Source organism: Lepisma saccharinum, chromosome 20 (assembly GCF_977018435.1).
Source record: "Lepisma saccharinum chromosome 20, izLepSacc3.1, whole genome shotgun sequence".
Lineage (NCBI taxonomy): Eukaryota > Metazoa > Arthropoda > Insecta > Zygentoma > Lepismatidae > Lepisma > Lepisma saccharinum.
The window spans coordinates 3,791,179-3,805,616 of NC_139248.1; the positions used below are offsets into that span (position 1 = coordinate 3,791,179).

General features: G+C 36.1%; 1 protein-coding gene across 1 annotated transcript in view; it reads left to right on the top strand.

Annotated features, from left to right (window-relative positions):
• The window catches only part of LOC146003648 (dorsal-ventral patterning tolloid-like protein 1), a 596,739-nt gene that overhangs the window by 573,300 nt on the left and 9,001 nt on the right, over nt 1-14,438 (top strand). Inside the window, exons 11-15 of the mRNA XM_083141997.1 lie at nt 1,890-2,127; nt 3,836-4,053; nt 5,658-5,840; nt 8,932-9,061; nt 10,273-10,454. Coding sequence (XP_082998123.1) covers nt 1,890-2,127; nt 3,836-4,053; nt 5,658-5,840; nt 8,932-9,061; nt 10,273-10,454 — 951 coding nt within the window. The remainder of the gene's footprint in view (nt 1-1,889; nt 2,128-3,835; nt 4,054-5,657; nt 5,841-8,931; nt 9,062-10,272; nt 10,455-14,438) is intronic.

Here is a 14,438-nt window from a genome sequence, read left to right on the forward strand (position 1 = left end):
AGGACTATCTGTCACCTATGACAGGGGTTCCCAAACTTTGGTTTGAGTTGCTGTTTTAAGTCCACTTTATGCACAGTAAGGCTAATTGGGACTGGACCTACAGTTTAAAGTGGGATCCGAACCACTTGTGCCTCCACCGGGTATCCAACCCGGGACACCTTGATTACAAGGCAATGACGCTACCACTGCGCCATGGGGGAGGCCCCCGGTTCCCAAACTTTTTTATCTAACGTTGCCCTTATCGTTTCAAGATTTTTCCGCGGCGCCCAAGTCAGAATGTAGGAATATCTAAGACTTGCAATGCTCAGTTAGTGTGGTTAGGTTGCTTGCCTTAAGTTAAAAAATAAACATGTATTTCGAATTCAGACACATTTTGTTACACATAAAAAGTAATAAATATAGCACATACATTGGAATAAGTGTCATTTCAGTGAAAATATTATAACATTTCATGGTGCCCCTGTGAGCCACCCAGGGCACCAAGGCACACACTTTGAGAACCACTGACCTATGGTGAGCACTTGAAGTGGAAAATACTAACTGAGGGGTTTTTGATTGAGCCATAAGGTTAGCTGGGGGATTCTCTTATTGTTTAACATGGTGGCAATGAGGCAGCTGGGGGATAATTTGTGACAATTTTGCCATCTGGGGGGGATACAATCACCTGCATCCCCCCTCACTTCAAGCACTGCCTATAGTATGGGTACAACTACCATGACGATACGAAGTTTCTTCCTAAGATTGCTACCAGCACTTGCAGTGTGTTGCTTACCATTCAAAAATCACTTAACACTTTTCAGTCAGGAATCGGAGGAGATGCGAACAGAGTAAAACACCCGTTCCGGTCGCCAATCTGCTAGGATACGATCGCCGTATTTCAGTTGCATTTAAATTTAGTTGCCCGAACCTTATGCGATTATTGTTGCACACGCTTGGAGATAGTTCAATGTTTCGCCACCAGAGAGCATCTTATGTTGATTGGGTAAAGGCTTACCGTTATTTCGTTTTTTTTTTATAACGTGCACAGTGCATGTTTATGCTGATTTATCAAAAATACAAAAACATACGTAATTTTTCAATAAATATTGCAATGTGTAAATTATAAAAATGTAACATCTAATTGAATTATCTATTATAACAGAATCTAAGCTTTCATTTGATATATAATACATTGTGATACCATTAATAGTGTATTTTTCTGTATTTTTTTAAAAATGCCCTAAAACGTCTGTCCACAGGTAAAAGACGCATGAAAACCGTCAGACCGGAAAGTGTTAAAACATCTCAGCAGTGGCTCTTCCAATCTAAAGGGTCTCCCAAAAGAAATGCAGGATTTAATTTAAGAAAAAAAAAAAACAACATTTTATTTATTTGTTAGTTGGCAAAATTATTAGATTATTTGAAAGGGTAAACATTGCCATTCAATGTGAAATAGGATATCTGACAATGTCCTCCATGACACATTTGACAATCTCGAATTCTTTTGACAAAATTCTGGATCACTTTTTCACATAACTGCAGCCTGTTTCCTTGCGAAGTGAACCTGTTTGTTCAAATTTTTCAACTAGTCTTTTCACAGTTGTTTCATTTGGGGCATTTCTCCTGCGGAAAATGTCATGTAATTTGCGCACAGTCTCAGCGAAACATTCTCCGTACTTGTAATGAATTTTAACGATCGTTACTTGCTCCTCTGTCATATAGCGCTCCACATTGACTAACCGCAACGTGTTTACTACAACATGTGACCTCACAGAATGCTGTTAACCCCAAATGGTGCACAATTTAAATCCTGCATTAATTTTGAGACACTTTATTATTTGGTGATTCATGTTCTAGACTAACCACCCTAAATTAATTAAATTTACAAATGTTCCAATTTTTCATTCCAGACTACAGGATACCTGGAACACCACCTCCCAACCGAACCATGGGCTGCACCTTCACCTACCGGAGCACCAGCAAGAAGTATGGGGAGTTCAACTCACCTCGCTTTCCTTCCAACTACCCTTCGAGAACGAACTGTACCTATCTGTTCTACCCCACACCCAACGAGCAGGTCAACTTAGTCTTCGATCAGTTCAAAGTGCGGTCCGATGAGCTCAATATTAGCGAAGGGGGTTATTATGGGTAAGTTCAGTTTCGAAGCAAGTTGTGGTTGTGTTAAAAGGTTTTATTGGAAAGTTTGTTGACCACTGTACAATCGTCAACGGAATGAAATAAATCATATCTTATCATATTTGTTTTAAGTCCATTCTATGCACAGATAGACTAATTGGGACTGGACCTACAGTTTAAAGTGGGATCCGAACCACTATGTGCCTCCACCAGATATCAAACCCAGAACCCCTTGATTACAAGGTAAAATTGCCACTATCCTGTCGGAGAGGTCATGTGACCTCTTGATTAGAAGGCAACAGCGTTACCATTATGCCATCAGGGAATCTCAAATTGTGTTCTCGGTTAGTAATCAAGATTGGTAGCAAACATGATAAGATTTCATGTTTTGAGAATAAAACATGATATTATTATCATCCATTGCTTCAAATTATTGAACCTCTACAAGTAAGTTTTATGGATAAAAATAATTCGCTTACGTCTAACAATTTTGATAAGATTATTTTCATTGTATCAAACAGGTCAGGTCATTACAAATTGTAAAATTAATTAAACACATAGGTATCTTTCAAAATAATGTTAACATGTTCAAACATAAAGAAACATGCTGGTCTCTTGCTACTAGTTTGGCAGTTCTTACTAGAATAAATTACAGGTATAAAATGTGGCATATCTGTTCTGGTAATGGATGAAACGTGTTAGTTCTGTACAGTGTGATATTTGAAATATTTCCAGTAAAAACGAGAATTCTAGTAAATATGCTTAAATCTCTGGGATAGTACATGAATTATTTATAGAGTCACCAAAAGCCAAAAATTGACAAGCAGAGGGATGATGCAGAAACCAGAGAGGGGAAATTCCCTCTCTTTCCCCTTTCCTGGTTCTGTATTTCATGCAGAAAATAGTGGGATGTTTTGATAATTCTAATAAATTGCATCAAGTTTGGACTATATCAATAACAACAACATAGGTATGTCATTCAAATATATCTTTGGTGTATAATCATGGGAGTAAATAATATTTTACAATAGGGCAATTATCATGTTTTTGCATTACAGTTGTGCCTTAGGAATACTGGCATTCAACAATATAAGTGTACTACAGTATTTGAGTAGAAATTTCTAAGAGAACATTTTGAGGGAGAAAAGTTAACACAAATAGCCACCCATAAATATGTAGTAATATTTTACAGTTTCACATTACAATTCAGATGTTTTTCTTGATGTTATTGTCATCCATTGCTTCTTGTTAATAAATCACTCGAACTGTTCTGTCAAGTGGTATAGCAGTCACAGGCTGAATTAAAAAAATTCTAAATTCTGTTAGTGATGTCCAATTATCTTGTTAGTTATGCAACATGCATGATTATATTTCATTTTGCACCAACATCATATGGCAAAAGTAAATTTCATAATTAAATGGTTAGATTATATCTTATTCATTAATAATTCCTTACTATTTTAAAGTTGAACTGGTGGATTGGTGTGGTATAATTTTAATGAAATATGTGCATTAACATTTATAGATATCCTGAACTCAATTCAAGCGTCTGTATTGGTAGTGAAGAGTATCAGCGGAATTGATGTCGGCAATTTTTACTCATTAAAAAAAATGGATTTTTCTAAAGTTGTTTAACTAGTCTATACATGTTATATTATAAATTTGTTGTATGTAAATATTACATTGTATTTAACTGATAAATATGTCAAAATTCTTGCAGGAAACTTTGTCAACAGGATTGGTTGGAGGTTTACAACATGTACAAAGATGGAACTGAAAAGCTTATAGGTAGATACTGCAGGCACACAGCTCCAGGGCCCATCGAATCATTCAGAGGGGCTGTTGGAGTGAAGGTCATTCTCCGAACAGATGACGAAGGGGTGTATAGTGGGTTCAAAGCCAGATACATGTTTGAGGTGGCAAAACCAATATTTGGAGGTAAGTTCTTGCAACATTTTCAAATATTTTGTAAGAGAAAAATGAAAATTGTCCATCATTTCTGATCTTGCCCTGCAGTTATTCTACTTTATGTAAAGATCCTTTCGGGCTATCGACCAGGTGAGTTGTGGAAAGGATTCCAAGCTTTTGAGAGCTAACGTCACTCTCAGCTTCAGGGTAGAAGTGCAGTGCTGAGCGTCAACCTTGTTTATGTGTGTTTGGAGATGGAGGTTCCTGGTGTAGATGGTGGACCAATCGGGAGCCATATCTTTTGTGTCCGTGCTGCTAGCAAGGCTGCTAGGGAGCCCCATGTTGCTATTAAGGTTAGTTTTTCACCATGAATGGCTATTGCTTCTTTGAAGGTGCAGTCCCAGTAATTTGATGATTTTGGCTATAATTTTTGTGCTGCTGAAATCTATTCTATGGCCCTCGTTGATTGAATGTTCCGCTAGTCCCAACGTTTCCTGTTGGAAATTCTTAATGTAACTTGGGTGTTCCTTGCAGTGCTGCTCTATTGTCCTGCCTGTCTACCCAATGTATGCTTTACCGCATTTGCAGATAATAAGGTAAACTCCTGCTGTTTTGAGTCCTAAATTGTCCTTGGTGTTACGTTTAGGCTTCTGATATCTGGTAGTGGTTTGTGAATCTGTTTTATATTGTGTTTCCTAAGAATTCGGCTTATAATTCTGAATTATAAAGCTTGAAAGCTTGGAATTCTTTCCACAACTCGCCTGGTTGAAAGCTCGAGAGAATCTTTTCATCATTCGTCACCAAAGAAGCTTCAAGACTTACTAGTTATTCTACTTGTCCACATTTTTTGTCCACAATGCTGATGACGCCATGGATAGGTAAAAAGGTAAAACTAACTCCTGAACATCGCAACATATCATGTATGTAAGGAGGAAGGGGGGAGGGGGCTCATACATTTACAATCTCTGTAATTTTACAGAGGTGATGTGATCAACACCATACACCTTTAACTCCTTTCTCCAGGGTTGTCCTCAGGTATCAATTTATTACAGGCTGAGTGAACCCCAGAACTGGTTGCAAGGACATTCCTGGAAAAATTCTAACCTGAGATTCAAACTCAGGTCTCCTGCATGACAACCCTACTGACTGGACGATCTCCAACACTTGCGATGATATGTATATGTTCCAAAACTCTCATACATTTATAGGGTTTCTTTATCTCCCCCCCCCCCTTCCCCAGCCCATATTAGGGCATTCCCGAGTACATGTGTGAAATTGAAACATAACACGTATGCTTCTAGATATGCAATTGGATTAATATTTTTATAATGAACTGATTTCATAGAATTATGAAGTACTTTGTGGTGTCTGGTAACAAATGAAAAAAAAAAAAAACAATTGAGTATGGTGACATAGCCAGAATGCATGAAATGCATTAATGAAAATGTGTTACGTGTGTGATGCTTTAAAACTGGAGCAAAGTTTGACTTCAGTATTGATGAAATATGCAAATTATATGCATTCACAAACTTTTAAAATGGAGTAGGACCACTTTTTGTCGAATGCACCTATTAAAGTTTTGCCTTCAATGTAAAATATTATAATATTTAAAATGTTGCATTTCTTTATTTCAGATTGTGGAGGTAACTTGAGTAGTGCAGAGTTTGGAATGATCTCCAGCCCCAACTGGCCCAACAACTATGACGGCCCCCCTAAGGGAATTGCCAGTAAGACATGCAACTGGTACATTAGTGTTAGGAACAAGCACAGGGTGCTCATAAACTTCGATTCGTTTTCTGTGGAAGGAGACCCTATGGGTAAGTATCAGGCACTACAATCTTTAAAAAACACATGCATCATACTCTGTACATTCCACCTAATCCCCATGTAGTTTATTTACACTTAGTAGCACAACCAGAAATTTTGAACAGGAATGGGTTCATATCTTATGGAAGTATATTATATCTTATGGAAGTATATTATGATTCCATGTAACTTGCCTAGCAATTTCAGTGAGTCTCTGTTACCACTGAAAGAAGGCTTTGATTGGTTTTCTATCTATTCTATGAGAACCATTTTTGCAAACGCACTGTCACAACCTGTCACTGACATTCCGCGCAGCACGTTGGACCATATCTTGTGGAATTGCCGCTATTTTCCTACGAATTGTGGATTTCAGTTATTCTGTAGTGCATGGTTTTCTAATTAAATGTTTCACTTTGAGGTAACCCCATGGAAAATAATCTCATGGTGATAGGTCCGGTGAGCGAGGTGGCCATGACATGTTGTCTCGTTGAGAGATAAGGTAGGAAACATTTGTTTGAGAACAGCCATCGATATCTTTGATGTATCTTGTTGTATCTTGTTGAAACCAAATTTGTGTGGGGTCAATTCGTCGTCTGCAAAATTCTGGCAAGAAAAAGTCTTGCAACATGGTAATGTAACATTTACTGTCACTGAATGTCCATCTTCTTCAAACACATATGGTCCACTTATGCCAAAATTTGCTCCTCTACACCATACAGTAACACGTTCGAATGTAGGGGTTGTTCATGGAGTTCTCATGGATTGTTAGGTGCCCAATATTGGATATTCTGTTTGTTAACACAACCAGACAGGTGAATGTGTGCTTCATCACTAAACAACATAACCACGTCATCATTTAACAGTTCAAGCATGTGTTCCAACTACAGATTCACCATTTTTTAAAAATTGTTCCACAACAACTGCTCCATGCCAACATAAATGGCATCACGTGTCTAGCGAAATTCCAGCTCCCGCGTGAAGTCTGACTCCACCTATTGGCAGTGTTGCCAAAAAAAAACATCAGATTTCCCTGCCGTACTCTGTACAATAGATTAAGTGTAACAATATGTGTGATCAATTTTACCCATAGTTGTCACTCTTGATTTCAAGTTGGTTCACTAGGTGTCATATGAGGTATTGCAGATATTAGGGGCAAAATCCCAAAATGCAAGTTGCAGGAATCTGCAGTTTTCCAAACATCTGTCCCATTCTGAAGTTCATGCACTGTCCTCTTCTACAGCAAATTTCAGAGTAATAGAGGCAAGGTAGACTCCTGTCAGACATTGCATGATTGATTGAGTTGATGTTTTAAGTCCACTTTATGCACTGGACCTACAGTTTAAAGTGGAATCCAAACCACTATGTGCATGAATCCAGGACCCCTTGATTACAAGGCGATGATGCTAAGACATTGCATGAATTCCTATAGTCTTCAATGTATATGATACAACAATAAATGAAGAAACGACATTTGTCAAGTTCGCCCCTAACATCCGCAATTCTTCATACATTCTTTTATTGCTAGTTTGTAATTTTCTCTAATATTGGTTACCGAAATTTGTGGGCAGCTTGCTTGTTGACAGCTCTACTAAATGTGTATATTATTTTTGTTGAGTGCTTTTTACATATACCAAACATCTAATAACAATTACTCGTTGTCATTAATAAGGTACATTGCAGTTATGATACAGGCTGTATTAAAAGTAGCAGGTCTGGGCAGGTGTACGTAGACCAAAGCACTTTCTGCCCCCCATAAATTCCTCAAGAAGTACATATATACATTATACATGAAAAGAATAATCTTGGCCCTCCAATATTTACATGAAGTTAGCACCTCTGACATAGACTTTGGGAAGAGTTAGAATTAAGTTTAGTGTTTGTCAATGGATAGCTGGATTTTTTACTAGATATTAGGGATGGGACCGATTAATCGGTACTCTATCGGTATCGGCCGATATAGGCATATCGGTGTATCAGTTTATCGGTAAAATTACCGATTATTTTACCGATCCGATATATCGATAAATATCTTATAATTTAGTGCAAAATTCTGCCATTTTGTTGTAATTTTTATGGCTAATCTCCATGCCATTGTTTCTAAAAAAGTAAATGCCTAAATATTCAACTTCTTTTGCACTGCAGTCACCTTGAAACACATATTTATTAAGGAGATCAATGATCATTTCAGGTTCTTCAAGAACCATTTCTAATTTTATATCGGATCAGTAGAATATCGGTTATCGGTATCGGTAAATTTTATATCGGTACTTTATCGGTATCGGCCAAAATTTCATATCGGCCCATCCCTACTAGATATTAATATTGCCAACTCATAACTGTATTTAGTGGGATGCTCTCATCAACCATCCTTCATTCTCCCTTCCATCAGGAAAGCTAAACCTCTTAAATAAACATTGAATAATATGTACTTTCCCAAGAACAATTTAATTCTTAGAATATTTTTTTGATTGATATTAAAGTACAGTAAAACCTCGTTAATCCGGACCCTGATAAGCCGGGCTTTGCTTAATCCGGACAGGCAAAAGGGAAAAAAAGAAAAGAAAAGCAGAATGCAAGAAGTCAACAAGAGAACTTCCCAAAGAAAAGGCAGTCAACCACTGATGAAATTCTGTTTCCTGCAGACCTTGTACTGTACTGTATAGTGAATTTAGGCCTATGCCCTTTAAATACACCATAATAAACGTGTTTTGTTGCTATAAACGAAGTTTTAATGCACTTTCTACTGTTCTTTTAGGTTATTTCAGTTAATCCAGACTTTCGTTAAACCGGTCAACTTATCCCCCCATTAGTCCGGATTAAGGAGGTTTTACTGTATTTCAAATACATTTTTGATCTAGCACCTTGATTAAAGCATGTTTTCAGAAATGTTTTGAAATGTGTCAAAAAGGCTCATATTTTTTAAATTTTCTCTTAAGTTTCCTACCCTCCTTGGACACACTGCTGAGGCTGGGGTAAGTGGCCCTATTGTCCCCTTTCCTGGAGCTGGTTCTGATGTATGATAGAGTTTCTAATAGACATTAAGTTTTGTATTGCATACAAATAATATTATATTCCCTAAGTTGTGATTACTGTGTGTTTCAGGTCGTGGGTGTTCAGCAGCGACCGTTCGTGTGTGGCCTTCAGCAGAGAAAACTCCTCTGGAACTTTGTGGGAGCGATTTGCCTGTTAATTTATCCCAGTTTACATCCGAGGGAAATACGATGAGGATAAGGTAAGTCGTACTCAAGTTATGACACAATAATAATTACATCGAAATGCTTTTTTTTCTTCATTCTTGCATTAAAATCCTAAAATAAGAAAATCATATGTAGGGAACCTAATCTCCTAAATTATACTCCATGGAGGAAATAATGTATTCTTAGGAATGTGTCTGTCTTAAAATATATCTGTGTGAGACAGTAAAATGAAAATTCCAAGCTGGCAGGAGGCTTTATGGAGATAATGCTGTAGTGGGAAGATGCTTATGAAAAGTATTCTAGCTGGGAGGAAGATTTATGAAAATTTTCTTAACTGAGGATGGCATCCCTCTCCCCCTTCCACTTTGAGCACTGGTGTGATGAATGACTTGTAATTCAGTTTGATATTATATTCTTAAAGTTATTGTTAATATTAATGTTCATTTATCTTTCACAAAAAATAAAGTGGATTTTCTTGCCTATAGGAATTTGTTTTTACGCAAATCTCTCAACCTGCAAGCAAAAAAATTGACTCTAACCCTGTAGATAAAGTAATTTAGCTGCAAATTTCGAAGTTTATATTACAGTTTCTATACTCTGTCTCTGAAATCAGTGGAGCAAGGTCACACATAATGGCAGAGAAGGGGAGAAAGCAAGTGGGTGGAGCAAAGCAGTGAGTGTTGCTGCAAACAGATGGTAGCTGCAGTTGTGTTTCGCCCCTATGTAATCTTATCCCCTCCCACGTGTTCATTGGTCGAGCTGTCCCAAGTCACTACTTGCTACATGTTTTCATTTGTTTGCTCCAGAGATTCCTGGAACAGTGTATAGTGTATTTGCTGTATCCATCAGCATTAAGAAGTCCCACGCCATGACCATGTTGTCTAAGGCATTATGCTTTGGGCCCTGGCTAGGGGACGCACGCAGGTTCGAGTCTCCTGGGATTTCAGCCTGTGTATGGGACTGGTTGCCACACTCTACCATGAAGTAATTGGGGAGCTACGAATGAGTAGTGTTACCCGGTCATGGTAAACCTACAATGACGACTGGGGGTCCGTCGTGGTGACCACACGTCACCCTGTACCGGTTGGATGATCTCCCACCTCGGGCAGGTGGGGGTGAGACCGGCAGTCTGTAGGTTGCACCACAGGTTATTATTATTATCAGCATTAAGAAATGTGCACCTGTGTTTCAGCTGTTGATATTCCTTGCACTTAATACAAGTTACCTGCACAATTTTTCTTTCCAGTTTCATCATAGCGGATAAAGCTGTCGGAGAGAAGGGCTTCAGAGCAGTTTGGACAGAAATAAAGGACGGTCCTGGTTGTGACGAATTCCATTGTGACAAGAATGAATTTTGTATATCAGAAAAGCTCAAATGCAACAAGGTAGCTAATTGTGGTTACGAAGACAGATCAGATGAGGCTAACTGTAAGTGGAACAAGGAAAACTAATTTTTCCTTTGCATCTTTAATTCAAGTGAACTTCTTCTTTTTTAAAAGAATTCTTTCACATGGCTTTCTTTACATTTACATGTATTTTCCTATATATTGTGCTTTTACCTATGCATCTTTTGGAAAAAGGTACAAAAGCTTCCATATTATGAGTATTATAAGATTCTTTTCTGTACTTTCAATCACTGTTCTCCCTGCCCTTGCATTATAACCACTGCTGAATGTTTCCTGTTTTCAGTTTATGTTCTCAGTTATGTTGTAATTTGTACCTTTAAAGAAATTATATTAATATATTGACCATTGCATGGAATCGGGCATACACAATATTAATGGCCATGCACTTGTTCGGAGAAATCTTGGACAATGTATCTGATTTATGACCAAAATTCTAAGAGTTGGCAACACTAAATTCCGTAAATGAATGCGTCAAATTATAAAACGTCATAGGAGCAAGACTTTCCTGGCAGTGATGGCGATTAGGGGGGGAGTTGCCCCCTACCCCCACTCTTTGCCCTCGCACTATGGCCTGTTAATGCTAAGCTTTCTCTACCAAGAATAAGTAAACTGTCCTGCCTCCTCCCCCTCCAGTTTTGGCACCCAATCGCAGCCACTGTTTCCAGACATCAACTTTTATCAGTGAAGTACAAAAGCTATATTGAATGTATCTGTTCTTCTTTTGTTTTTTACATTTTTAGAAATGTTCTGCATTTGGGTCTATCTTCTGTGCCTTGTGTGCCTTACAGCATGCAATGGTAAAATTACTAATATAATTTAGAAATCCGAAGTGTTTATTTGTTTTATGTATGTTACAAGACTTGTACCCATCCTTCACTTTCTTTCTTTTTCTTTTACTTCCGAACTTTCAGTTTTAATATAAGAATTCCAATAACTAAACAATCAAGCATGAATTAGTTTCCAACCAGTGTTTTTGTACATGCACTCAGTTTTCAAGACTTGCTTTGAAAAGATTAAGAATTCTCACCATAGCTTGCAGTTGATTTTCCTTGTACAAAGTAGAATTTTTTGTGTGTTAAGAAACCATTCTACATGTCAAATCCAGCTTAGATTGGCCACCAGTTCATCTTAATATTACTACATTGACGTAAATTATATTTGAAGAAAGCTATTCCAAGCAAATCAGGGGATATACACTTATTAAGATGGAAATATATATGAGGGATGTTAGTATGTGCTTTCTGCTACACACAAAACTTCCTGTCCCTAGTTTTAACTTTTTCTGTCTTTTTTCTCTGTTCTTCATAGGTGGTGCTATTGCCTCAACTGTGATGTTGCAAGTGTGCATAACAACTATTCGTCTATTGCTAGGCACTTGCTTTCTTCACATGTTATCATGAAAGTAACCAAAATCGGACCTTTCAGAAAAAAAAAAGTTGACCTCATGTTACCACTCCTTTTACCTTGTGTGAGTGACTTTGTATGTTTGAATGATCCGAATGCCAAAGAGAAGCACTTTCGTAGAAATCATTGGTGCCTTCAAAATTTTTAATAAAAATCATAATTTACTTTGAGTGTTTACATAAACAAATCGTTTAATCTGCAATTTGCGTTGCGCCTTGCAACGGGGGAAAGTGGTCTTACAGATAAGCAATAAAACATGTGTACACATGTGTACGGTATGCAATAAAGTGACCCTCGAATTTATGATTCTGAATAAAAATGAACAAGATTTAATTATTAAAAAGAAAAATGTTAGAGATAAGTGCTTCAAGAATGCAGAACGAAGTGTAGCCGCGATTGTGAACTGACCTATTGCAATTGTTTTCAACATTACTACACAGTTGATATTAGATTATTGCTGGCGAGTTATGTCGAAATTAAAAATGTAAAAATGTTTTCATGAAAAATATTTCATGGGGTATTGTTACCCTTTACTTTGCCATAAACGTTAAAAAAATAGAAATGGTGGATTTCACACCAAAAATAAAAGACACTTATAGTCAGAAAACAAACAAGCTCAAGAATACAGTGATATACAATGTGCCCTTATAGCAAATATTAAAAAAGAAAAAAAAAAGTCGTTTGTTATGTCTTTTTCTGGGCATGGTGGTTAAACCTTTATAGCAACCGTAGTTGTCACTTGTTAGATAATTTGTTATCATGAAATTACAAAAAACCTAGGAGTGAGTTGATCTTTGATGATTGGTTAAAACTGAACTGCAATATAATGAATGTCGTGTAATGTACAGTTGAAAAAATTATCGTTGGTGGATTCTGGTAGTGAATCCCAGTCTGTTTATGAATATGTATGAATGTGGGTGAACGTATGTATGTGAACGATTAATGGATACACCTCGGTGGACTATCAACGTATTAATTACAATAACCGAGGTAAGAAGATGAGAACAATATGTCTTGGTAACTTCACCTTCACAAGCTTAATGTCCAGTACAAGAAAGCATATATGTAGTGCTTGTGTGTCTTAACATATACAACAAGCGATTATCTGCATCAACTCTATGTTTCAGAGCGCATTAATTTTTTTCCAAAAATTCAATACATGGTTTTTATTTTGATTCAGATTGTAGTTAGATCTAGAATAGCTATAATTTTTCATGTAGTGTAGCATTTCTCTCAAGATTTTGCATTAAAAGAATTGAGACGATATTTGTTTATGACAAGTAGTATTTTTGTTGTTTTAGAAGGACTAGATCAGTTGTTTTCAGTAAGTAAAAATCTTAATTTTTTGTCACTATATTTTTCTTCATCGATTCATTTTTCTTATTTTCATTTTTTCAAATTTAATGTCACATCACCTTCATTATAACATAAAAATTTTTAGAGCATAAATGTGGAAGCCAAAATGCTCTGTCTATCTCTTGCTGAAACTAATGATATAATAATTAATATTCCAGTGAAGTATTCATAAACTTGTACTTTGTGTATGTACCTGTCCTGATATTAGCAGGTTAGTTGATTATCAAACAATAAATACAAAGGAAGTGAAAAATACACTATGATATAAAAAGTTACTGGAGTATTTAATAAGTAAGACATAATCAGATATTAACAAGTAAATCCATAATACTAAATAATGGGTTACTTCCCATGCTTTTATGCTCCACTAGATTTTCACTACTAACTTCATTTTAGATACGTAAATAAATAGATAATATTACAATGATTTTTCATCACAAATTAAATTTTTCATCCTGCAAAGTTCTTTTAATTAAATAAAATTTAGAGAATAGTCAGAGAATATGTCTTAATTGCCTATAACAATATGTGGTTAGAATATAATTTAGTCTTCAAGAAGTTCCTTAATATAGATCGTACAGATTTAAAATTTTAAAATAGATACATATTCATCTACATTCAGTTTTGAACCAAAATATTGTCACACTTGACAAATCTTTGCAATACTTATTGGCCATTTGTACTTTGAGTTTTAATTATCTTCTACAGGTTGCTACTATTTGCAAGCAAAATTATTAACAAGTTTTTGTAAAATTTTGTTTATGATATTTCCTTTCTTTTTTTTTTACAACTTTGGTGAATTATATTAAAAACCCTAACTTATTTATCCCAATCCCAAAAAGAAACTCATGCAAAATTAAATGAATAATTCTCCATTTACTCATCCACATGTGAATCTTCAAACTTTACATCAGCATTCGACAATATACATTATATTCTGTTATAAATTATTCTAAATTTTCTGTTTTCTATTATGGGCTTTTACTCTAATCATGTGCATTTAATTATTTAATTAACAATATTTTAACTAATGTATACATATAAATATTCAAATTGACGTATTACTGGGAATTTTCTAATGATTTCTAATGTTAAAAAATCCTAAAAACAAAATTAAATTATTTATAATACTTACCTTTATTTTGTCGTTTAATCTTGAAGTAGAAATATGCACTATAGGAGGGTTTCATGTCGAATAGTGCACTGTTACATTTGTGTGGCATTTTGTCAACACTATGGACTTGTG